Raw genomic sequence first — 27,184 nt, 5'->3', positions numbered from 1 at the left:
GGGTTTTTTGACAGCTGTCAAACATCTGGGTAAAAATATGAAAAGATACACTTGGCAGGCACTGAGTAAGAAACATGGGGAGGTGATCAGTGGTGTGTTTATTTTGGTGCATAAAACATTTAAGGAAAATTATTTCCACATTTCTAAGAAAAGGTTACAAGCAATGAAAAACAAATGGAAAAGAAACCAAGCAATTTTTTTTTTTACAGTAATGTTGAACAAGGGAGGTAAAGGCAAAGTTGTTAATTCAACAGAAGCCAAGTATTTTGGACCAATCCCGGTTATGAGGAACACAGGTTAAAACAGACTAATTTTTCCTTTATTAATTAATACTGTTCTGTGACACAATGTTTAAAATCTGAACTGCTCCTACAGTTCTTTTTCCTGCAGTGTTGTACTGACAGATGAGAATAAACAAGCTTGCTCTCTACTGAGAGCTGGAAAGTGTGACCAAATCCTGACCTTCCCTCCCAAGATCTCCATCTGGGCAAAGAAGAAAGAGCAGAATCAAAGGCCAAAAAAAAGTATAGTTACCCAAGGAGCTCCCGTGTCTGCCCCCTTCCAGAGCACTCAGTAGCTCAAGTGCACAACTCTCCTTGAAAAGAGGACGAGGACACTTGGGTGGTCTTTACACGCCCAGGTTACTAAAATTTTCAGCCTGAGAGATTTGCATCCTGCACACAGATTTTAGCTGGGTTGGGGAACATCTTGCAAAGCAGTGAGGGGCTGGTGGGGAATTAAATGTCAAAGCCATGGCCCTCAATCCACAGCTCCACATGCTCTTTAGCTCCACAGGTACTTTAGATAGAAGAATCCAAGCTCAGATTTATTTTGGAACTCGATCAACAGCCAGCAGGGAAGACAGGAGATGCTCTTACACAAGGGAACAGATGCAGACAGCACAGAATGCTGTGGTCTGATGGAGAATATAGCAACCAGCCAGCCAAGAGTGCAAGCAGGTACAAACAACTGAGTTTTGACCCACTTAAGCCAACTATAAGTTATTTAAAAAAAAAAAAAAAATATATATATATATATCACTCCCTATTCAATCTGTGGGAGCTCCAAGTCCAAACTAACCTCTAAACCATGACAAAAAAAGTCTAAAACAATATGCCTTTCTGTTCCAGTCACACACACATTTTCATCTGACATCTTTTCACACTGCAAACCAATTTCTTCTAAATGGTTAGGAAACAGAGCTCCAAATAGAAAGGATTTAATAACTATGTAGATAGACTAATAACATGAAGCTCTGAAAGAGCCACCTGAACCTTTCGCTCCCACTACAGACTCAAAGAGGCATTACTCATTTAATGAATAAAAAGTTTAAAACTCAGACAGCAGCAATAAATACTCCCAAAGATGGGGAAAAAAACCAGCACTTGAGCCAAAATAATACATATAGTTGGAGACCATCCCCTCAGGAATGTCAGCCACTCATGGCTCCTGCTGTAGCACCACTCCCAGGTTATCTGGGCTACATCATCTATACAAACTACCAGGTCATTAAAGAACTCTGGAGGACTCCTGTGTGTCACTGATGGTGGAACTCCTGAAAAAAACTAGTCATGTTGTTTCAGTAAGATAGATTGTGAAACACATCCCACCACGTTTTCCCCAGAGTGGGTAATCAGCAGGTCCAACAGAGCTGGACATCAAAATATGGAGCCTTAGGACTGAGAAGTTCACTTAATGACCTGTAAAAGACTGGCAACAAGAACATGTGAACTGGTGACAGGCAGGAAAGCCATCCGAATTTCCTAGCTTGCTCTCAAACTGCAATCAGCTTCTCACAGCTGAATGGGTCCTGCAATACTCACAGGACCAAAAAATTCATCAGTTAAGCAAAGTATAACTCTGCCCTTTAAGACTTTTTTTTCTGACCACATTTGCACACAAAGAATCATTATTCACATTTAAACTAAAATACAAAAGAAAAAATACCCAATAAACTACATATGGCGTGCAAGTAAAGAACACTTTTACAGAGTATGGAAAGCATAAAGTGCCACATGAGAGCTTGACTCTCCCTCCAGATCTCTGGGTAACCACTGCACACAACCCCACACACACCACGTAAGGTGCAAGCCAGGAGGAAACAGCTTTACTCCTGCAACATGCACATACCTTTTACTATCTTAAAACTGCTTATATATTTCCAAGAATGCACAAGCGGAATTACGAATACATTTATCAACAATGGGCTATCTTCTCCCTTGACATAATGACAGTGCCACTAAAAAAGCCTCAGCTTTTATCTGTTCTTACCAGGAGCAGAGGAAGTAACAGATGTCAGCTACAAAACCAAAGGATTAAAAAAAACAGTGACCAGCAGAGTCAGACACCAGCATAAAGGTGAGGCAATCACCAGCTGGAGGGCAAATTGAGAAGGAACAACGATTCTGGTAGGCAGAATGAACTTTGCAAAGAAAAGTGCTATGATCTTTCCTGATCAAATCATCCCCAACTCTTTGGTTACAAACTTCTCCAGACATTTGTACTGCACTTGTTGCTGTGGTATCGAATTATTTTTTGATGCCCAACCAGCCCATCAGATTAAGACTGTAAGCCTTTAGGGAGAAGTTTATTTATCTGCATGCAAAGTGCCCTAATCCATGATTTCCATTATTCCACTAAAGAACCAGACTACTGGTTTGAGCTTCAGACTGTTACTAAAATGTTACTCCTTAGAGATCCCACCCCTCAGAAACAGAATGGGGAATTTAAAAACTGCACTGTTTATAAGAAAACATCACACTTTTGTCCTGAGAACAGGTAGAGTGATTCTTTCACACAAGGGGCCTCTAGAGCCATAGCCAGGCTGTCAGACAGCCACATTCTGCTGCACCAGTGCTCACCCCATCAGCACAACTCCATTATCCCAAGAAGCCATGAGATTGGCTGGGTCTTGGCAGGAATTGCTTTCCCTGGACCAGGCTCTTGGACTTTACAACTTTCTAAGGGGAGGAGAATCACAGAAAAATGGACATCTATAGATGATCAACTCTCTGATGTGAACAGGGCAAAGAAACTTTACATAACCTGGATTTTCCCAGGTCTTCTTCCCCATCATTCTTGTCCTATCTCAAAACACAGAACAAGGGAAATGTCATCTCAGATGTCTGGAGTCAGAGTGCTAGGTCTTGCAGATGGGCCTTTGGGCAAATTGTATATGGAAGTGAGCACTTTTTACATTTGCTGCTAATTGGGCACCAAAAAAGCAAAGTGTGAATGAATTTTGCAGTCTGTGTCTGCATCACTGGGAGATGGCAGACAGCTCCCGTGGCCCTCCCAGCTGGCACACCATGTAGTCTTATTTCATTCAAGTCAAATAGCTATAACTGCCTTTTATCCAGATGCTTTTCTGATTTAGGTACTACAACTGCAAAATGAAAGAATTGAAGATTTATGAAGAGGCAGCCTGACTGGAAACGGAGATGGGTATTTGCTGTATCCATATGTATACCTACAGCTGTGGATTCAGAGATGGAAAGGGTTTCTTATGCTATGGTTAAGAAAGATGCAATGAGCATCAAGTCATTTTATACTACATTACAGAAGAAACCAGTTTGCAGTTTTGGGCAAGTCTTTGATGTTTGCTTTTCAATCCTAATGAGTAAATGTTAACTAATGTCATTATAAACACTTTAATCTGGAGGGAATTAAAAAAAAAAAAAACCCAAAGATTAATTTGATTGAAGCACTACATTTAATCCACTGATGACAAAATGTTCAAAAATAATTATTCCACTTTACGTGTAACAGATAATGAGTCACTTAAAAAAAAAATCTCAACATTGTGGCCATATACCAGCTCCTGGCTATTCAAGACTCAGACACAAAACTGGCATCCTGACTTTAAACCGCCTCAGAATGATCAGAACCCATATTAAGCTTCTTCCGAACAGAGAATACCAGTGAAGATACCCACTTTTAAACAGTGTGTCCCCCATCCTCAGCATACAAACAGCAGGATATATTTACACTATCCTGAAGGAATTGCAACTCCTTCAAACACTTTTCAGTTTAATTAATAAAAGAGACACTGAATACGGATTTCAGGGTACTTAAACTCTAGCAGGGTCTAAAATCTGGTCTCTGAGCGGGGAAAAAAAATTAGTAGATGTGACACTTAAACAACTGACAAATCCTTAAATGACAAAGCAGTATTTTTCTATCCAGTGCTTTGCACAGCATTAGAAGAGTATTCTTAGAAGAGTAGACTCATCTAATACTAATACTTAGTATTAGATGAGTCAATTTATCTTCACTAGCCAGTTTCCAGGAGTATCCACTGGTGCCACTATACCACCTACAACAACACCTTGCACAACCACATGGAATTAAGACTTCAATTTTTTTAGAGGAAGAACTGCTTTTGATTTTAACCAAAACAATTATGAAACCTAAAGCTTACACATAGATTTTGGTAGTGACCATTACTAGTAAACTGCATAAAGAGTAAATAAATATCAGTACTTCCAAAACTGACACCAGAGTAATCCTGCTGCTTGATGCACCAAGCAGGGACAAAACACAAATAGCAAACTCCCAGCAAAAGTCTATTAAGCTTTACTTGGTTATTGTTAATAGGTAATACAATAAGCTGGTTTAAACAGTTTTCCCCAGAAGATACCCCTGTGACTGTGTTCATTAGCAAAATTACTTGTAACATGATGGGAAGTTCAGAACAAGCACAATGGCATAATCAGAGCTGCAGTTTCTCAGCAGTGCATTGTATTTTGGAGCATGTAAAGATTCTTGTGAATTTGCACAGCTGCACACATAAGCAGTTCTCCAAGGAAAAAACATTAAGACTGTTTTTTCATCAGTCCCTAACAATAAAATGAACACATCAGACCAAAACAATTTCTTAAAAGTAGGTCAAAAATACCCATTCATTATCACTTCTGCATTGGTTTCCTAGCAAATTCATCTACCCACACAGATATACGTAATGCGTATCCTGGAGACAGTGAGGCAGAGGAAGAAAACCAAATACATTAATGAGGTAGCTTAGACTGGGTAACTGCCGTTAAAAGTTTTATTGAACTAAGGAAGGTAAAATGTGGTAGTCCAGCTTCACTGAGCAAAAGTAGCTCTCTTGCTGAAGCTGCACTTTGTGCTAAATAACCTTATTAACTGAGACTATACAGAGGACACATTATGCAAGTTATCTCAACAGCAAAGGAGAAAAGGTAGATTAAATTTGATCTGATGGAACCATTTGGTCAAACTCAGTGGCTTAAGTTACCATTTCTAGCCCTTAACTACCTATATTCAGTACAGCCATACAACAGAATTCACAGCTGTACTGAATTCCCATTTGTTAATAGTGTGTGCTCCCATGCAAGCGGAAGCCAATACCTGAAAAAACGAAAAAAGAATTAGAAAACACATGTTTAAGATGTTTTGTTTGAAGCATCACTCAACTGATTCAGGAAAAACACTCGATATATGTTATAAAAAACTCCTGGCCTCTACAAGGTCTGCTCCTGTACAGTGCTAATATTTTAAAATTATTTTATTTCTTCCCTCTCCCTAAGAAACTTCATATGCTCTGAAAGCACCCACAACGTCAGGTGGGTAAACAGATATGTCAAAAATACTCTGTGAAAAGAGGGAGGTAGCTCAGGTCCCTTGGCAACCTTCAGACAGCTCACATTGATGTGGTCTACCTACCCTTGTAATCTGCAGTCAAAAACGAAAGGAAGAAGGATTTCAGCATGAAATTTAGTGACATGTTCAATACAAAGTCTTCAAATTTGACTCACTGGGCTCCCAAATGTAAGCTATAAGGTACTTCACACCCAACATACAACATTAATAACGTACCTAGATCATACATTTTATCGACAATACCCTCTCATTTGTTAAACATTTGGCTTGGGCGAGTACATAGATTTTGTTAACCACTTGAGAGACATTCTAGGCCAAACAAACAGCACAAATAATGTCAAAGTCTTTTTTTTTTCCAGTAATTGTATGAAATGCTGTAGGCTAAGCCTAACAGAAACTACTGAAGAAAAATAATAGACCCCATGATGCACTGCAGAGGTGTTACTACAACATCGTAAGTCAAGGGATGGTTCTAAGGTGCTGAAAGAGGAGACTCTCTAGACGGTGACCCTGTATTGTCCTCTGGAGGGAAAACGGTGAGAGTGCAGGCTCGAATGCCACCAAGGGATTCTGGAAGGTCAAATACTTTATGCCACTCATCTTTTTCTGGATCATACTTCTGAACTATTTCCACCATACACCGGTTATTCCAAGAATATCCTCCAACAACATAGATTTTATTTTCAAAGACAGCAACCCCAACATCACTTTGCCCACGTAACATGGCAGCAATTGGAGTCCACTGGTCTAGAGTTGGCGAGTAATATTCACAGCTTAGAACATCATCATAATCACTTGTTCCTCTAAAGTGATTCCCACCAATAACATACAGCTTGTCTCCTACAGTACACATGCAGTGCAGACCTCTGACTGTCGTCATCGGAGCTTTCTGAGTCCATTTGTCTGTGTCAGGGTCAAAACACATGAGTTCCTTTTGGAAAGTATCATGGGTAATTCCCCCTAGAGAAACAAAACACATTAGAGTAGTGCTCACCTTAATACACATTAGGTAACAAAAAAATACATTTTACTGAAAGAATTCCATCTTCCTTAAAACTTTTTCACTCTAGCTTAGATTACTATCACAGAAGTACTCCATTTCAAATGACATTTGTTCCTTTAAATGGGAATATGGACAGAAGCCATGTCTCACACTGCACCTCATTACACAATTTATACTGGCAGATTAAAGGAACAAAAAACTGTTACCTATGCTTCTGTCTTGCAAAATTATTTCTTGGCTTATATTCATTCATTTTGCTAGTTTTGTTTCTCACTATAAAGAATCCATTTCCCTTTCAAATTTTGATACTATGCTGCTGTGTTTTAAGTAGTCCTATCACATAGTAGAATTTTCATGAGAAAACTTTTTTCAACAAGTTCAAGTGAATAGAGGACACACATTTTAGATATTCTTCTGTTAATAGTTACGTATGGTTCCCTCTACATTTGCTTTCTCCATAGCTCCCTGCAAAAGCATTTGGAGAGGCTTCAGGACAAAAGGAAAAGAAAAATCTGTGGGATCTACATGAAAAACACACAGCAGACAGCATATTCATGTATCACCTGCAGTAAAACAAGCAAAATGGACAAAACACAACTGGTAACAGCACAGCAATAGGAGTTCAATGGACTTGCTCCAGAAAAATAAGCACCTGTACCTTATAGTAAATTCTAAAACAAATTCCACCTAGTCTACTGGCACAAGGGCCCCTAAATCAAGCTGTGCCAGCACATCTCCCCACCAGTTCTTGTCAGCTAAGCAACCTTGTCCCACCTCCTGCCCTGAATTTCAGTTTAGTTCTTAAGACAACATACTTTAAAATTTCAGTAGGAGAATATAGGCCTGTGATCTCTGCAATGATCACTGACAGACAGATTGAATCTTCTTTAAAAATTAAGCTAATAGCAGATTTTCAGACAACTCATTTGGAAAAAAATTGAATGAAACTATAACCTCAGTGACATACAGGACCAAGCAAATTCCAAATAAAAAACCAGTGAAAGTACAGATATCACTTACATACTATGATTAACATGAGAACTTAGCCCTTTCTATTACCTCCATGAAGGCAAAAGTTGTTCTTTAAAGTAATACAATTTCCAGTGCTTTCCAAAGTTTATAGGGAGGGTGTGTTGAATTACATTGCTATATTATAATACAATTATATAATTATTTAATACTGTTACACATAATTATAATATAATAAAATATATTATAACAATATTATATTTAATTATATTACTATATAAATTTATATATGTGGCTACAGAAAACTATTCTGATTGGTAAAATGAGTAACTGCTTTGAAATTCAGAGCTATTCAATTACTAATAATATTATCTACAACAATTTTGTCAGCACTTGCAGTATATGTGCTGTTTGACCAGCTTCATATGAAACTGCATCACTACTGATACCATGGCAATCCTACTGCAACCACAGACTAATTTGTACTATCTGCTGCTGAAACAGAAAAAGTTAGATAAGTAACTGTTAGATAAGAAACTCTGTTTCACAGAGATGATATCACAGGCATGATTTACCTGAAATATACATTAACCCCCCATACACGGTTCCAGCGTGACCATAGTGGGGTTCATTCATTTTTGCAACGTAGCTCCACTCGTTCATTCTGGGGTTGTAACATTCCACAGTGGCTGTTGGAAACAAATGAGAGCATAAAAGTGTTGAAGCCAGCACGGCAGTTTGGTGCTGAGCACAGTGCACTGGCAGAAACATTCACAGAGGAAGTGCCAACAAGTAACACTGTTCAGCTGAGGAAGTCTCAAGGGAATTGTTGAGCACTATCACAGAAACACAGAACAGATAGGGTTGGAAAAGGCCTCTGGAAAACATCTAGTCCAACCCCTCTGCTAAAGCAGGGTCACCAAGAACAGGTTGCACAGGATCCTGTCCAGCTGGGCTGTACCATCAGCAAACTTGCTGACAGAACACTCTACCCCTTGCTGACTAATTTTCTATTGTATTGCAGGGTTGCGCAGCAATATACAGCACAGCATATGCAAGACACCACATCAATTTACAAAAGCCACCCTTAAAAAAAAAAAAAAAAAAAAAAAAAAAGAGAGATTAAACATCCCTGAATCTGGAAAGGAGAAAAGCAGTGCCTGTGTTGATGTATAACTCTATTTGTGCCGTTTTCTTTGCGAGTTGGAATGTTAAAATTATCAAGGGATTTATCAGATCAGAAATCACAGAAGACAGTACTAAGTTAAGAAGAAACCCTTGCCCAGGAGTCAGTGCAAAATGGATTCCTGAGAAGAAAACCTCTCTTCAATGTAAGGTGGGAGAGATGCAGGTTGCAGGAAAAGGGTGTGCAACAACCACAGAGAATACAAATAGAAAGCAGATTCAGTAACGGAGCAAGCTCTAGGTGTTGGCAGCTTGAATACTACAGTATGATCAAAGGGGCACAAGATCCTCAAAAACCCCATAATATAGTGACTTTACGATGCACAGAGCAACTGTCAATAATTAAGTTATCTTAAAGACAAATCTCATTTTAAATAATTAAAATAAAGACTGCTTAAACTCTGTTGGATGTTAATGAACTAAACATAGAAAAATCGAATCTGTCTTTAAAAGTGGCATTTTATTTGCTCTAAAACAAGGTTTTTATTGAATCAAGGGCAGAAAATCTGAGTCAGCTCTATGGAATCAGTGATGATGACTTAAGAGTGCAAGATTATGCATCAACCGAGAGAAAAAAATACCCTTAGAATCTGAAAAACTTGCTATTATAAAGGCAGGATCTAGTTAGTGTTAGTTTAAGCCTGCAAAATTATGGACCAGACGAGTAAAGAACATCACACAGTAACACTTACATAGTGAATATAAGACACCACACCCAAACTCCAAAGCTGTTTTAAAAACATCCTCTGGATCATTTTGGCTGAGTGAAGTATAGCTATGGTCTCAGACTACAGAACAAAAAATCCCTAGTCATGAAAAAATTAGTACAGAGCACATTAGAGTGACCTTCTAAATTCTCTTTTAGTTGATGCATAACCTCCTTATTGTTACAAAATGGGATGATCATGTGTAATTCCATGCAATTAGCGTCTCAAGTACACACACTGAAAATAGAAGCTTCCAGTTCCAATGTTAGAAATACTGTTTGACAATCAGTTCAGCATCATCTAAGGCTAAAAGTGAAAAATAAAAAAATCTGTTTTGCACATAAGAATTGTTAAATTGTTACAGCACACTGGATTTACTTCAGCTTTTCCCCACACAGGAGCTGAAATTTAAATTTATGAAATACAGAAAAGTGCCATTCCAGAACATTAGGTTCATGATATAAGGCAAAACACACTAAATTTCTGCTTTTTTCTAAACAAATTATATATGTTGATTTGCATGTATGAAATTAATAATTTCATAATTAATTGAAACTGTTTCAAAATAGTAATGAAATCTTGAAATGCATCTGGATCTGTGAGAGTGCCTCACACAAGGACTCCCAGTTCTGCCACCTCCAGGATGTGTAAGATGTGACAAAAAAATAACAAACCAATACAAAGTAACCAAAGTCATGTGTGTCTGCAGTACTGGTGATGTACCAAATTTTTGATTTAAAAAATCTGTCCAACATATGGGCAAGTTCCCAAGTCTACTCTAAGAGATCTGCCTTGGTTGTTTGCATTTTCTTAATAAAGATAGAAATCTCCTCTTGAAAAAAAATTGTAACCTGCAGATCTTCTGTATCTATCAAGGACTTAGCCATAAATCCAGCGAATGCACAAAGAACTGATTCCACAAATGACGCCTAAAATTAAATCCATGAGTTGTGTTTCTGTGCAGTGCCACCTTGACACCACACGCAGTTTTTGCCCAATCCCCAAATAAACCCATGCTCACTCTCGTAAACATATTCACCCATACCAATATTCTTTTTTAAAAGGAAAGCTCCTTTCCACTCTGCTCTATTTAGCAATAAGAAGCAAAGATGTGCAGAAATTTCAAAACCAGAAAGAAGCAGATTCGATGTGCAAGTAAATATAGCTGTCCCAGTTCCACCCCTAGAACGGCCCCATCCAACCCACCATTCGCTGCTCCTCTGCACCAAAACCATCACTCTACTGCTTCCACAAAAACAAAGACATCTTCTTTCCCGAAGTGCTTCCACTCTGCATTGAGGTGAGGAACTTGTATTTCTAACACACTCCAAGGACAGGAAGAGCAGGGGATGTGCAAAGGAAAAGTAGATGTGCAAAGCAACTGCAGAGCCAGCGGCACCCAGATGAATATGACATTCAACACGGGACAGTTTTACCTCACTCTGCACTATGAACTGCATTTAAGAGAGAAGACACAGCCAAAATAACCCTTTGGCAAAAGAAGGCAAAACATGCAGAATTGGTACACATTACTGCCATCACTATCACCACGTTGTAAAGACATTATTTATCTGACAAAGGATGATGCCGAGTCCAAGACCCATCACATTCTGATGTGGCTTCAAAACTGTCTCGAACATTCCCAGCACAGCTAAGGTACTGTCTGACAGTATTTCAGACAAACTATTCCAACTCAAATCTCACATCCACTGTGCTCTAAAACAAAGCTAATCACTTTCCAGCTGAAAAACCCTACTCTTCTGTTAGATTGATCCACATACTTGCTTCCCTGTTACCTTACTAATGCAAGGTCATTCAACTTCTTTTAGCAAGATATTCCTCTGCACTGAAAAGAAAAAAATATTCAAAATTCCAGCTATTAAAGGTGCCCATAATTTAAGAGAGACATCAGGACATTCTCTACAAAATCTCCAGACAGAGCAGAGTTCACAAAACACTCTAAAACTGCTACTTTAACGCACCTAAATGAGAGTGATGGATTCATTCTCCCAACATCATGACCAGGCTTTATGTTTAACAGTAGAACTTCTGATGTGTTCATTACCATAATCCAGGGAAGACAGGCCTCATTTTAATAGAATTAAGCAATCTCAAAAAGACACAAAGCTTTAGCAGTCCCAAGGGATTTTCAGCCTGCACTCATTTTATAGTGCCATCTGTGATGCTATTTGAGGAGTATACAGATAGTTAACACTTTTCTGTCAGCAGCTTCCTAAAGCGTCTTGAGGTCTATTACAGCAGCACTTAGCAACTCTGTAATGTCCCAAAACCCAGCATCTTAATTTTGTTATATTATTTCTATAATACAGCTTGCTTCTGTACAACTCTAAGCTGACTTGGTTATTGGTAATTTTGTCCTAGCATAGCAAGGAGCCATTCTAAAATAAGCCTCTGCACAAGAGGTCCTCTAGTTCACACTCTGGTCTGATATTCACAACACTACTCAGACAGTAAACAGCCCAACTGGGTACTGATGAATATCAAACAACATCATTTAAAATATATTAGCTATATCTTTATATACATATATATATATATATATATATGTATATATATATACACACACACAGGGGAAGTTTTTACATAAACAAGGAGGGTTCAACATCATAGCGGGCATCTGGAAAATAAAAACCTTCCAACTTGATGGGCAGAGGGTCAAAAGAACAGGTAACTGGCCTGGACTGCCGGTTTTCTCTTTTTGTCTTTATTGCAGCGTGATGAATGAATCTGTGGTTTGGTTACAACCCAACATCCCTTTAAGTGCTCAGGAAAAGCCCATATATAAAAACCCCAAACTCTACTCAAGCCTATCAAGAGCAGAGCCTGAAGTATCTGGAAAATACCTAAATGCACAAGTTTTCTAGTACTTACAGGCACAGCTTCTGCTGTCATCAAGCAGCACAACAACTCTTACAACGAGTTACAAAAATCTACTTGTCAGAAGAGAAAATGGTCTCCAGCATTCAGCTGGAATCTGCCAGTGTGCTCTGCTTCACAAGTATTTTTGGGAGCCACACTTGGTTTTCCCTTTGTCTCTTTTTCAAAAACTCTCATTTTCTGCACACCTGCTTTCTCAGGCTGGGCTCCTCCCTGAGCCCAAGTGCTGTTCTCCTGCCTTCTAGGAATACCTCTGGCAGGTGCCTGCCTTGCCTGTGTTTAAAGAGAACTAACCAGAATTATCTACTATCCTTCCAGGAGTGGTGCTTAATTCTGCACAGCGCTAAGCTGTCACAGGGTTGAAAAATCTAAATTGTAATATCATAATTCAGGACATTTAAAGGATACATTTACCAAAGTCCAACACATGTACCACATACATGGGCATTCACTCATCCTTTCCAGTGAACCAAACTTTTCTCATTGGCATGCACTGGTAAAACAGCAGCTCATTATTACACTAAAGCAAGTATTACAGATGTAGAAAGTGGCATTTACAAAGTTCTCAGAAGATGAAACATCTGAAAACTGTTTTGAAAAGGCTTGATAAAAGCCTCAAAAAAGTATAATTTTTATTCCTGTGAATGTCGGGAGAAAAAAAAATTAGTTTTAGTAACTTTAATCCTTTGGCTCTTTTCCATAAAAGCTGATCTTCCAGAAAGCTGAATTCAGGTTTTGGGAATTTTTCCTCTCTAACAACAGACTGGAATTAGTTTGAACCCAAGGGCAACTTCTTTAATATCTGTCCAACACATATTTGACCTTCTCTTCTATGAAAAGCCCGAGAGTTTTTCTCTTCTGAAGAGAATGGGAAGTTTAAGCTGGATTTCATCTTCCAGTTGTCAAGGTTTATGAAAGAAACATGAAAATGAAAAGTGACTCACCTCACAATTAACAAGGAAAGAACCTGAAGCCTCAAATCAAAGCATCAGACAGCTACAATATTTAGCATTTAGAGCGCTCTTCCCACAGACTGATCCAGTGGCATTTTTCAGGTCTGTGTGCAAATTGCTACAGTATTTCAATGATATCTTTACAGAAGAATTTTCGATAGGTGATAAAGTTTGTATTTTAATTAAAGAAAGCAGAAGAGTTGAGGTCAGCAGAATGCTACTGCTTGATCTAATTTAACGTAACGCTGCCCTCAAAGCCCCCTTCATATACAGGTTGCACTGGCTTAGTGACAGTATTATTTCATATTGATTTTGTCAATATGAAATATTGACAAAATTGTCAACTTGCAACTTTTTCACTGACATTTTTATAACCCTTCAGATTGTATAGTACACAAGGTGAGCAATCTGATTATCTGCTATTAATTCATACTCTTAAAAAATAGCTCACTGAAGCTATTTACCAGGTTTTCTGATACTCAAGATAAAGATCAATACACGCTAGCTTGTACATTCAGTCTTCTAGAGGATATTGAGATTGTTTAGGATGTATTTTCAGGTAAATAAAGTGACACATAGTAAAAAATTCTGAAAACCTCAGGATCTGCATCAGAAAATGGCTGCCTAGGGAAAACAAGTTACTGCTAAACAGTTTCCCATCTTTTGGAACAGGAGGCGTTTTTAAATGTCCCATTTCATCAAACACTGGAAGGGATTTTAAATTTATAGCAAAGCCAGGCCACTTCTGTGTGGTGGAAGCAGTTTAACTGCATGTTTCCCATGAAAATTTGCAACATGACAATGAAAAAAAACCTGTGTATGTGAATAACCGAGATGCAGTAATTTTAAGAAGCCACAGATCCTGCAGTAGAAATCAGGTTTTGTATTGTTTCAGTTAAAAATGTTTCTCACTGCACTTACAGATACCTGTGCATTTCTGAAAAGCAAGAGGCAGAAGGCACAAAGACCTGCAAGGACAGTTGAGTACTGGGCTGAAAGCAGCAAACTAAATAATGAGATATTGTATCTGGTTTAGATATAATATTATGCTAAACTTCCAAGCATAATCTCTGTAACATTTCCATTTTAAAGCACAGATAAATTTACAATTGAGTCCACTACCCCAGACTTGACTAAAGGCACATCACTATGGCTTTGCACAATGCAGTAGATTAACAGGGGTCATCCTCTGCATTTTTTTGTTAAATTATAACTTATCATGTATTTATTCTTTGTTTCTATCTTGTTTCCCGGAAATGGATATGGGGGATTTTTGTTCCTTTTTTTTTTAATGGGTTGGGGGTTTTTTTTGGTCAAGCTAAATTAAGTATCATTTGCAAGGGGGGAAAAGAAGAGGCACCAGGACTGAGTCATTCAGTCATTCATACAAATAAGTTACTTGTGTACTCACAAGATCATAGGTGAAATATAAGATTTTTAATAATTAAAAAGTCCAGAACATCAGAGTATCCGAATCTCACTAATCTGTGAGTGAAAAAAGTCACTGTCATTAAACTAAGACAAAAAAAACACACCAAAAAACCCCTTGGCATTTCAAATACTATTCCAGAAAATTTGTGTCTTTTAAAATGTAATGTTCATTCAACAGTGAGTTTCAGCTAGAGCCATGTATCCCTTAGGAGTGGATTTAGTTTCTCAGCGGAAGTAATGATTAATTTTTTTTTTCTTTTTAAAACTGCATTTGCATTCCCCCACACTTCACAGGCAGACATACATACTTACTTCATGTTTTATGGCAAAGGCCAAGACATTGGATGTTATGCATCAATACACAAGACATATGTATTTGGAATTTTTTTTTGTGGGATCCATTCTAAAATTAACTTCTAGTACTATCCAGACAAATTCCTCTCTGCATTTGAACTACTTCCAGAAAGCAGCAGCACTCCAATGACATCAACTTGTTTCTCTCCACCCATTCCCTGGGCAGCAGGGTATTTCCAGGCCCAACAAAAGGCATGGGGCTGGCTCCAGGAGGACTCACCTAGCTCACCCGCTGCATTCCGACCTCCGACTGCATACAAATGTCCTTTGAGGGCACTTAGGTGGAAGAAGGTCCGCTTCTCATTTAAAGATGCCACTTGCATCCACTTGTCGTAGCGAGGATCAAACCTGAAGACTGTGTCCACCGCTGTCTTTCCTTTTGTGTCATAATTGCTCTGGCCCCCGACCACGTAAAGGAAGTTCCCGATCACAGCAATGCCGTGCTGATACCTCGGTGCATCCATGGGAGCCAAGGATTTCCACTCGTGGGCCTTCTCATCATACATCCGTAACTCCTTGCTGACCACCAGCTGCTGCCTGAGCACTCCCCCCAGGGTCACCAGGTGCGTGCTGTCCGAGCGGATGGCCGTCCGTTCTGACTGCATCACCGGCTGCATGTATGGCATCATTTGGTAATTGCTGGCTTCCAGAAGCAAGTTGACACAGGTGTTGTCAGTTCTCATGAAGTCCACTGTCTGAACATAGTTAATAAGATCCTGGGGTGTCATCAGGGGAAACCTGATGTTCTTCATGAGCTTTGCAGCATACTCCATGCGAGGTTCCTCGTAGCGTAGCCAGCGACATGCCGCCTTGAAGAGTTCAAGTTCAGTGCAGTGCTTAAGGCTATTACTTGAAAGCACAAAGGCAAGACGTTCAAAGGGGAGTTTCACAAATTCACCAGTACTTAATAATGCGGGGAAGTTCTTCAGAATGAAATTATTAACATATTTATCCACTTCTGTGAGATTGTATGTGTTGGCAATTCGCCCAACCTCAACACAGTTTTCCAACGAAACCTATTAAGCAAACAGAAAAAGGAATCAAAACACTTTCTTAATTTGGTGTCTAAATGATAATGTAAAATTTAATGAATACTGTATAATCAGCAATATTTCAGCATTTCGCAATGCTCAAGGTGATTTACACATAACCAAATATTCAATGAAGTATATATATTCATGACTGCAAAGGGAGACCCAATTTATTTCTTATTTTGAGGAAAGAAATGAGACAAGTAACAAGCAGATGGCATACATTATGTCAAATGCCTTATACAATGATGATGCATAACAATTATATAGCACTTCATCTTTGGAAAAACTCTGAAAATATCTTTGTAAGAAAGACATGTGGAAAATAAAGTTAAGGGAGAGGTGATCAGCCAAAGGTTACAGAGAGCAAAACAAAAGTCTCACCATTCGACATTTTCTGACATTATTAAAATTGTATTGGCATAATAAAACTGAAGAGAATGGCACACCTAACCCCTGCATGCCACGTATTTCAGCCAACTTATATTTACAGTGTTCAATCTCATGAATACATTCCTTCAAAACAAAAATGGATCTTTAATAAATCAAAGCAGTGTTCTTACAGACTCTGTTTAAATTAGATACATGTCAAAAATAAGACAAAGGTAATGATTTTAGTTTATACATAATTTTTTTAAAAGAATGAACCTAGGAGGATTTCTCCTAAAAATACCCAGCTCATTAAATGCTTTAGCAGTATGGATCACACCCTAATTTAACTCAGTACTCGAGTGACTGTACCTCGGTAATCATCTGTTTTACACTGCAGCTGCATCTACCTTTTTATATCTTTGGCTCCTGAATTTCTGAGGTCATTTGGGATCCAAGGCACAAAGAGGCAGAAACATGGCAGGTATGGGGCATAACTTCTGGTGAGTTTTCAGTGAACCCAGGCAGTTCAGTTCTGCAAGCTCTCTGGTACACGTGCACAGGAAGTCAATCAAATGCTTCTTGCTGAGAATTGCGGCTTTTTTGCATTCAAACCTTATTCCAATCCAAGCTCCATTTACACATGTTCTAGTCTCTGTGCATGTCAGCCCTACTCAGTGTCAACCATTTCCACAACTTTGTGATTCTCATTATATTTGTAATGCCAGAAGAATTGAAGCTTATGAATCTCATGGTTATTTCTAAAAGATTATAAAGATTGAGGACTATGACCCAACCGCAGCCTAAGAATTCAAAAACCTTCAAATGACCTTCTGATCATGACAGAGATTGGAAGATTTTAATACTGTGTAACTCAATCTGATCATTGTCCTTTAATACCAGACAATTCAAATGTCTAATGAGTACAAGAAGAGGAGATTTTCCTAATTCACTAGAAACTGATCTAACTTGCCCTAGAGTTAAGATCTACAGTCATCCAGTCTTCATTCACACACCTTGAAATGCTTACTAATCCTGTAATCAGATCCTATCTATAACATAAATGTGCAGCAGACTGTCAGGAGTTCTATTATGAAAATATTTGTGCTTTATATACATGGAAATAATTTTTTGTATTATAAGACAGACCACATTGTTTATATCAAAATATAATCACGCCAACTAGCAACAGCCCATAAAACATTCTCTGATTGGTTTTGAGGGTCAGCATCAAACAGGTTGCCCACAGAAGCTGTGGCTGCTCCATCCCTGAAGTGTTCAAGGCCAGGCTGGATGGGGTTCTGAGCAACCTGGTCTAGTGGAGGGCCCCTGTCCAGAGCAGGGGGGTTGGAACTGGATGATCTTTAAGGTCCCTTCAGACCCAGGCCATTCTATGATTCTAATTTCTGCACACTTCCTTTTAGGTATTTTAATTTACATAAATTAACTGCATAATGGAAATAACTGCATGCCATAAATTAAGTAACTTAAATAGAACATTCTTACTTCTAAAATTTCTTTCAAGTTGCATTACAAAAATAAAGCAATGGAAAAATCACCCCATAACAAACAGCTGACTTGCAGTATACCACAAATCTTAACTCTTGCTATACAGTTACTGTATTTAAAAATTACTTGGCAATACATTTACTGGCACCAAACTAGAGAAATGCAGCACTTCCTCCACGTCAAAGTAAGCAGTCAGATATTATTATATACAAGAAAGGCACACTTGAACTTGAAAGATCAAAGCAAAACCTGTACAGGTTCTGTACCATTGGCACATGTTCAGGATGCAATGAAGTATTTGGAGCTATTGCTGACTGGCTGCCACTTATCAAGTGCCCAGCGTGCATCAAATTATGTATTACCATAATTATGCTACACTGTAAATCTATGCCACTGGGCATATTCCTGGACTTCTTATGTTTGAGAAATTTATTGACACATTACACACTGTTAATGACTGATGAACATGGCATCAGCAGTTTCCAGTCAATCCCTGATTCTCAAAAAATTTACTTTATACCGCCTTTATTAATCCACTAGGACCGTACTGCACTCAGGGTTGTTTTTTTCATATATGATTGCAGGTACTTCTCATTATGCTTATGAAATTGTACACTATGTTTGGCTCACTATCAAATTCCACCACTCACCTCAAATCAGTGTGCCATATTAAATATTGTCTTAGAGGTTACTTTTCTTGCAAAATTACTATTACCCTCATTACTGTGCTCTAAGATAATAATCAATGTACCAGGCTAAATCATATTGCAAAGACTTAACAGTCATAAAAATATATATTCTAGAGATTCTTAAATCATGAGCCAAAAAAAAATCATTCAACAGAAAGAAATGCAATAGCTACTTCTACTTGAATATTCAAAACTGGACAGAGTTCAGTACAATAATGCTATTAAAATAAATACTTCAGTTACCCAAACATTGGGAGGTTTTGGTTTTTTTAGGAGTTTGACTCATGCTATAGTCCTGTGTGGAAGTCAGTCAATCAGGAGCTCTTCAACAAAGAGAAGGAACTGCTACTCTGGAAATCCCACTGAAGTAAACAGGAGGAATGGAAATACCAGGTGAAAATATAAGACTGACTGTATAGTGTATCCAGTAACTAGTAAAAATATTCACAAGGGAAGAGCTAAAAGCCATAAACATTCAAACAGCTGAGCAGCTGCACAAGGAGTTGAGAATTTTATTTAAATAAATCCTATTTTACATGGACTTTGACTACTGAGCAGAGCTGCTCGTTCACATTGCAATTGCTCATTACAAAGCATAAGTTGCAGAAAATACTAAAAAGCTTTTCAAAAAAGAAAGGTCAAGCACAGCACAGTGTTATGACAACCTGAAAAATCCAAACCAAAAGCCAAAGTACTTTCTTGAGAAAGCAGTTCACTTAATTCTTTGAAATTTTGAAGCAACCACTTCCCAAGCTCGCATAAAAACTTATTCACTATAAAATACTACAAAACTGGAGACAGCAAAATGATTGTAAGTATGAGAGCCTTGGAGAACAGATCAAGACCAGTAACATGCACAAAAAATCAGGCCCTCAAACCCAGTACCACAAAACAATCAGGTGTCTAACTTTGTTTTGTTTCAATGACTGTTAGACACTGAAGCACTTAATACAGTGTTTCAAAGGGTCAAAGTTAAAAGAGCAAACATACTCCTGAAACCCTCAATTTTCCTGTGGGCTCCCATACACAGAAGCCCGGAAGAAACAGCACAGAAATTTGACCAGCTCAGAAAACAGAATCCATCGTAACCCTGCAGTACAAAAGTCAAATTTCTGGTGGCTGTCAGAGCTGGTCTCAGGGTTAAATCCCACACTCCCATAAAACAGATTAACTTGCTCCATCCTCAGATAACCAAGTTTTTGACAAGACACGACTTCCAAGTATTAAGCCCTCCATATTTGACTATTTCCTAGTAGTTACAAAAGCGTAAAGCACAAAATTCTAGAAGGAATAAAATTTTTATGGAGGTACAGCCAAGACACTCATTTTCAATGTTTGGGAATGTTTTCTTTAATTACCATGTAACAACCCCTTCCCCTCTACCCTGTGATTTTCCTGAGTGCTATAATTCACTTGGATAAGTTTCTCATCTTTCTCCATTTTGTACACTGCTGCTACTTTTGCAAAATCAGTATTGTGTCTAGAACTCACTACTCTGAAAACATTTCCATGCCATTTTTATGAATTTTAGTTACATTATGGCTCATTTAGATGTGGACATGAGAGTAGTCCTAGACTATTGTACAGCTATAATTATTTTAAACCAATAGTAACAGTAAGACTGAAAACATCTTAGGAAGTATTCCATTGTTTCTCTGAGAATCTGTTTGGTTGCAGAGCAAAGATTATCAGAGCAATGGGCTACTTAACAGGAGGGGTGTAAATGCAGAGCAAATAAAAAACACTTTCAAGTCAGCTACAACAGATTCTATTCTTTGAAGGTCTCATTATTTTTGTTACACAAATTAAGCTGTTACCTTAAGCTTCAGTTTTTCTTTGTAAATATTTCCAGTATCCTCTTATCCTTAAGTAGACAATTACATTATGCCTTACATAAACTGAGTTCTATAATCTTTTAATAATGGACTCCCCAGACAATTTAAAGACAATTAAGCATTTGTCTCAGAATGGTTACATCAGCTCTCAAGCCAATTAACTTCAGTAGAAATAACCTCAATACTTGCTCAGAATATTCATTTAATTTACAGAAATGCTCCTTCGAAAAGAAGCTCATTTGCACACCAACTCTTGTTCCAACAAATTCAGAAGTAAGGTCATTCAAAAATTCTTTATATAAGGATGCTAAGAACATAACTAGACTAACAGCACAACCTCAATTTTGTACTTCCTCTAGAGCTATACCATGAATGAGATTACATCCCCTTAGACAACGGTCTAAATGAAAGTACTCCAGAAAAAAAAAAAGAAATCAATAAAATTAAGAGAATTAATAAAGCCTTCCTAATTCTTTGAAAATGCAGTATCAAACAAGATACTTCTTATTTGAACAAAAACAGTGACTGAGTCAACATCACAACTGAACATACTTTCAGAGAGTGAGCATTTTTAAACAGCAACACAATTTAATATGAAAAAAGTTCTTTCCTTAACAAAACAAAATAAACAAGAGCTGCACTACCCAGAAAGGAGAAAGGGCAACACAGTGTCCCCAGGGCTCAGCTCCCATCAGAGGGAGCCCTTTTCAAATACCTGATTCAAAGCACCACCAAGACCTTTTTCCAAGCTGGTATTTATAGCAATGTCAAACTTGGAGAGGCATCATTTTGGAGGGTGAAAAACCACTGAGCAATATAAAATAGGTGGGGTAGGACTGAAGAGTATTAAGCTTAATGAAACATTATCACAACATTATCAGATGACTGGTCAGTTGGAAAAATTTCCAAATTAAAAGCAAAACAGGGCATTATCAAGCCTAAATGTCTCTTAACACCTCGTATGAAACAGATTGCTGTTATTACCAGCTTGGAGTCCTCTTGTTTGCATAAATCCTAGTACATATTTTCAGTTAGGGAGGTCATATTTCTAAGCCTGTACTCTGCAGAGCAACAGGAATACCTGCTTCTGTATTTCTCATTATAGAATCAAAAAGTTGAATTCCAAATAATACTTGTAATTCGTGTGGAACACACCAGTCTCCTGTTAAAGTCAGATTTCTAGTAAGGTATATAAGCAATTAACATCAACATTAGAAAACCCCTAGGAAACATTAAAAATAACTGCAGAGTGTCTCTCCAGGCAGAACTGCTTTGACAGCACAGCTCTTGCACCACTGCTGTTCTACAGCCCCACAGAGCAGGTGCTCCCCTTTTCTGGCAGGACAGGAGGGCAAGGAAGGGTACTGAAGGTCTGGGTATTGCTTATATACTGTGTTTAAGTCAGAAAACAGATAACTGCACCCCCATTCTGAAATGGAAGTGCTGTAACTATAGCAATAAAGTGAATGTAACTGAAGCACACCTAATGAATGCAGCAAGCGGATTAATGCTAAGAGTGAGTGCAGTCATGCAGGGAGACTGAAACATATCAGACATGTAAGTGAAGAATTTTGATGTGGTGAAACGCTTGTATCAAAGTCACACTGTACATAATACTCAGAAGAAAACCAAGTTTTTCAAGGAAACTACAAAGCAGATTTGCTCGCTGTGAATCCAAATCATGAATAATGGCAAGTTTTAGACATAACTGTGACTATTATGTAAGTATAATTACAGAAAAAAACCAAAACTACATACCAAGGCCTTAAACATTGTAAATGGGAAACAAATAGTCTTACCCCAGAGATAAGAAATACTTTACAGAAGTCCAAAACAGGTAAAATCTGCAAAAAACTGGCAGCTTCCAGAGTATCCTGAAGGTTGTCCATGTTAAGGGAAAGTTTTGCAGTATAGATGAAATCAATGATCTTCTTTAGGCCTATTTTGTTCACACCATGAAGCTTAATGCACATTAAATCTTGTTCCTTCATTCCTCCTGAAACAGACATGCAGGTAAATGTATATGATAGTTTTGATGGGGTTGAAATTACTTCATAAATTTAGAGATAATTAAAATATCAATTTAAAATTTAATTAAAAAACCCCATATGCAACAGTACAGAAAGAGATGTTTAGTCGCCAGTGTTGTTTGCAATCATGGACTGATTCACACACAGCACTGAGCTTGTGTCTGAGTGCCTGAATGAGAGCAATTTGGAGACAGCAGTACATGGCTTTAATAAAAACACCACCTGTGAACATGGCCTTGAAGTAATCACTTGCAGAAGCCATCATTGCTCTGTGGACAGGAAACACCTCATCACCATCTCCAGGAACAAGCGTCACATCACAGAGCAAACCTTCCACTCGAAGTTGATCAAAACCCTGCAGGAAAAGCACAATGTAAAGCATCCCTTTGATTTGGAAGGAGAGTAGGAATCTCTTTTATTTCCCTTATGTAAACATTTATTTACTTTTATGTACATATGTACCGTAGGTCCAAAAAAGTGACAAAGAAATAATTCATCATCTTAAAACCATTATCTCTAATATAATCAATGACTATTATTCATTGAAAACAAGCAGAATAATCATTATTTTCCAGATACAGCTGATGAATGCAAAGTACACTGGGCCAAAAATTAAGTCCTTTTCAGGAAGGAGTTTCTTTTGTAAGCTTTCACAATAACAGTTGTTTCAGGTAGGGACTGCTATCTTTTTTGGACCTACCCTTTCTGGTCACATATGCATTCTAGATACAATTCTGTTCCATAGCAATTTAAGGGGTTTGCAACCTAACAGGCTGCAAAAGTCTGTGGCCTGAAAGGAAAGCTGTTACCTGGTTCTATGATTATCAAATTTGTTAGCAAAGCTGACAGGCTAAAAACTCCAAAATAAGCTCCCATTATGCATCTGATCTCGTCTGAATTACTTATAACATCTAACTGTAATAAAAAATAAAGTCATCTACAGCAGCTTCCTAGAACAAGATTTCCTCCAAAGATGTACCCAGTTGTGGATACTAGAGGATGGATTAAATACACTCCTTCATTCAGTGTGGAACAGAAGCTCAAACATAAAACATTTTCCTTCAAACTCGTATTTTTCTAATATTAGCAAGAATGTAAATATTGTCTCTATAGGTGCTCTACCACACAGTAGTGCCATAGTCAGACCCAGCACAGGGCATTACAACAAACCTTGCAGGGCTCTGCCATCTTAGGGATATGTCTAATGTAATCACATGATGATATTTAAGTGAGCTTCTTTGATACAGCTGTCAGGTCAGAGTTTAAACATTGTTACCTCTTAGAACTTGAGAGTGGACTGGGATATGACCCCAGGAAAAGGCCACAGGGGTTTTTTTCCAAGCTGTTGCTAAAAGTTGAACCTCTACCTCACAGGAAAAGAAGTCCCAAGCAATGCTTACTTGTGGGCATTGACAGCACAAAAACATGAGGATTTTTTGAGGCTTTATAGAAATTACTAGACTGATAAAATCTATTGAGTGGATGCATTGTTTAGAGCAGCCAAAATTCTCAGTACAGCTCAATACAGGCATGAGAATATTTAATTACCTGTAATACCACAGAACTGTGAGTATTGCTGGTGAAAAATCTTGTGGTTCCTGTCTTTGAAGACTGTAGATGGGCAGAGATGCCCATATCGCTGTTACCAAGAGATATTTTCATATGAGGATCCTCCTCTTCCACCAGAGATCTAAGAAAATTGGAACAGAGAAACCTTAAGACTGAACTCATTTTCATTCAGTGATCTTTTGTTCTAAACCCACAGTCTTCTGGGATGGAATGCAACAGCACAGAGGCTACAGGAAAAAAAATCACCAGGCAACAGAATCAGTCCTTAGTGGTTCCCTTCAGCTAATTCAAGAAAGTGAAGCCTTAACAGTCTCTAAAAAGGTGTAAGTACTTTTCGGCTACTAAGTTTTTCCTTTTCCTTCCATCCCTGACTCCCTGATTTAGACACTTGCACAGTGTGTTATTTCTACATTCCAGTATTATAGGATGCTTGTAGAGGTTTCATCTGGTTTCCAAAATCAAGCATCTTAGCTTTTCCATGCAAACTGGTGAAACATTGAAACTCTAAGCATAATATTAAAGAAAGTATTTTCATTCTTACAGCTTGCATTACCTCATTCATGCATGACTATTCATAATAGAAAAAATACATCATGGAGTTTCAAACTGCAGCTTTAACCTGCTTTTAGAAACACACAATTAGAATTCTTTTAGGACATGATATCCAGTATTTTGCTACTGTGCAGGGAAACACTTCATAATTTCAATTTAAGATTTGATTCCAAGCACTTACTCTCCAAATCTAGACAGGATGAGCTACTTTTAGGTAGAATTGTTAAAGAATTACTGCAGTATTATTAGCCTACTATTTTAATCTTGAGATGTAAATTAGGTTATATCTGAGAGCCTAAGTATGCTAACCTGTAATTATTATTACAATGTAAATAAAATTCATCTACAGAAATATTAACAACAACTAGTTTCCGTAATTTCGGGGATCTAATGTGCTACCTATGAGCCTGGATAGAGGTATAATGAACACATACACAGTTTTAATTAGCAAACATAAGCTGTCAATCCACAGAAGAGGGCATCTCCATTGTTAATAAAGACTCCATATATCAAAAAAGATTCATGGTCATTTGACGTAATTGCTGCAAATTTCAGATACAAGAAGTTTTCCAGATTATTTAAACATGCAGGTTAAAACATTGGCTTCCAAGCTAGTTTCAGAAATTAGGTAACAAGAATGTGCTTAAATCCCCCTCCTTTTCCCCAGTTTTGATTATGATCACTATGTGAGGACAAATTTGGAATTTGTGGAAGAAAAATAATTTTTATAATTTCCTTTTTTTAAAAAATATTTACCCCCACCTTCTTCAGGTACAAAGACCATATAGAGCACTTTCTGAAACTCACATATTACCCTCATAGCATCAATGTGCCTTGTTCAAACCCATGAGTACAAAAGGTCAGCTACAAAAACATATTCAAAACAAATTCACCATTCAACAGTGTACAGGGGTTTGAAACAGTGAAATTTTATGCACACAGACATAACATTGTAGGAACAAGGGTACATCTAAATAGCTGTGACTTCTAATGTACTCAGCTGAATAAACTAATGTGGATGAACTGCAGCATGCAAGATTTGTGCTATTTTTGAAACACAGTTATCTATTTCATAAAACAAATCCAGAGTCATTTAAACAAAGTTTACAGGGTATACCTTAGAAAAGGGCTCTCCAGACTATCTCTGCATCCAGCAAATACAACTATGCAACAGAGCAGCAAAGCAAGTTGCTAGCTCATGACCCAAAATATTTTTGTTCACTCTGTTCTAGGGTGTTTTGGGTTTGGTGAGTTTTGTTTGTTTTAGTTTTCATACAATCGCATGGAGGCAAGAGTCTTACATAATTTCAAAGGACATCCAGTCTCTAAATTTGTACATGTCTTTCTAAGAAGAAATATGAAATAATGTGGGTAGACTTGCAAGCGTGGGTGGGAAGAACAACAGATTCAACAAGCATGAATCTGACTCTCTGCTCTCAAAGCATCTTCCCAAAATGTCAGATCAGATAGATGTTACACGAAGGAGTATTTAAACTACTTTCTCTGAACTCAGAAGAAAACAGAAAATGAATACATCGTTTAAAATCATTACGAAAAGAAATAGACAAGTAAACCAACCTTCTTGGCTGTTTGGGGTGGGCTTTTTGCCATGTTTGCCACATTGCTACTTGATTTCCTGACAGACAGCGTAATTCATAAATTTTACAAATGAAGGCAAAGACCTTGACTATGATTCATTTATTCCAAGAACAGCTGGGATAATGGAAGCATTTTTCTGAACATTACACACAACTTCTGTGTCCTCTACAGGTTGTCCTCTATAGAACACAATACTTTGTTAAAACTGCTCAGTCAACAGAAAGGATAAAATAAATTTTAAAATACTTGGCAATACCTAAAAGTACACATTCAACATGCCTGGTGTGGCTATAAGCAGTTATTTCCTCTACCTGATTTTCAATATATAATGAGCAGTTCTCTATATCACACACATAAACTCAGAAGCTCACCACCTGAAGCTCTTCTACAGAAAAGATTTTCACTATTTCTCTTCCACATTTGCTGTTATGCATGGACAGAAACCTGCACATGTGACTACGGCATTAAAAACTGCAAATTCCACACTATAAAAATTCACCAGAATGTAACTGTTACAATTCTAGTCTTAAACATTAACTTGGTTGTGTATGATTCCATGTGAATAAAGACAAGCAGATTATATTAATCCTATATGGGTTTTGGCTTATATCTAAAAAACAATGACAAAAAAAAAAAGTGATATGGGTTTTGTTTGTTTGTGGGGGCTTGGGGATTTTTGTTTGTTTCGTTCTTGTTAAACAGCACCTTTCTAATCTACAGCTTAACAGTTCTGGAGGGCTGAGCACCCTCTCCCTTCTGCAGAAGGTGACATTCAGGAGCTGGGTTTGGCAGAAGTTCCAAAGCAAGTCAGCAATAAGACCTGGCAATAAGGCACCTACCCCCTGAATTCCAGCCCTGTGACATTCACCAAGAGGGAAA

The 27,184-nt window shown here is 37.8% G+C and overlaps 1 protein-coding gene across 7 annotated transcripts in view; it reads right to left on the bottom strand.

Annotated features, from left to right (window-relative positions):
* Positions 1-66: 66 nt before the first annotated feature.
* Positions 67-27,184, bottom strand: part of KLHL13 (kelch like family member 13) — a 92,494-nt gene continuing 65,376 nt past the window's right edge. For 5 of the 7 annotated variants that reach the window (XM_017736637.1, XM_017736635.1, XM_017736636.1 and 2 more), the window contains 6 exons: positions 24,134-24,275; positions 22,808-22,940; positions 22,355-22,551; positions 15,343-16,138; positions 8,170-8,283; positions 6,095-6,582 (listed from right to left, as the gene is read on the bottom strand). In XM_017736637.1, the coding sequence (XP_017592126.1) occupies positions 6,095-6,582; positions 8,170-8,283; positions 15,343-16,138; positions 22,355-22,551; positions 22,808-22,940; positions 24,134-24,275 (1,870 nt within the window). Of the gene's footprint in view, positions 6,583-8,169; positions 8,284-15,342; positions 16,139-22,354; positions 22,552-22,807; positions 22,941-24,133; positions 24,276-27,184 lie in introns of all 7 variants that reach the window. The other 2 variants (XM_008635537.2, XM_008635539.2) reach the window with 2 other exon arrangements.

Source organism: Corvus brachyrhynchos, unplaced genomic scaffold (genome assembly GCF_000691975.1).
Source record: "Corvus brachyrhynchos isolate BGI_N302 unplaced genomic scaffold, ASM69197v1 scaffold36, whole genome shotgun sequence".
Lineage (NCBI taxonomy): Eukaryota > Metazoa > Chordata > Aves > Passeriformes > Corvidae > Corvus > Corvus brachyrhynchos.
This window is presented reverse-complemented; position numbering and strand designations above follow the sequence as displayed.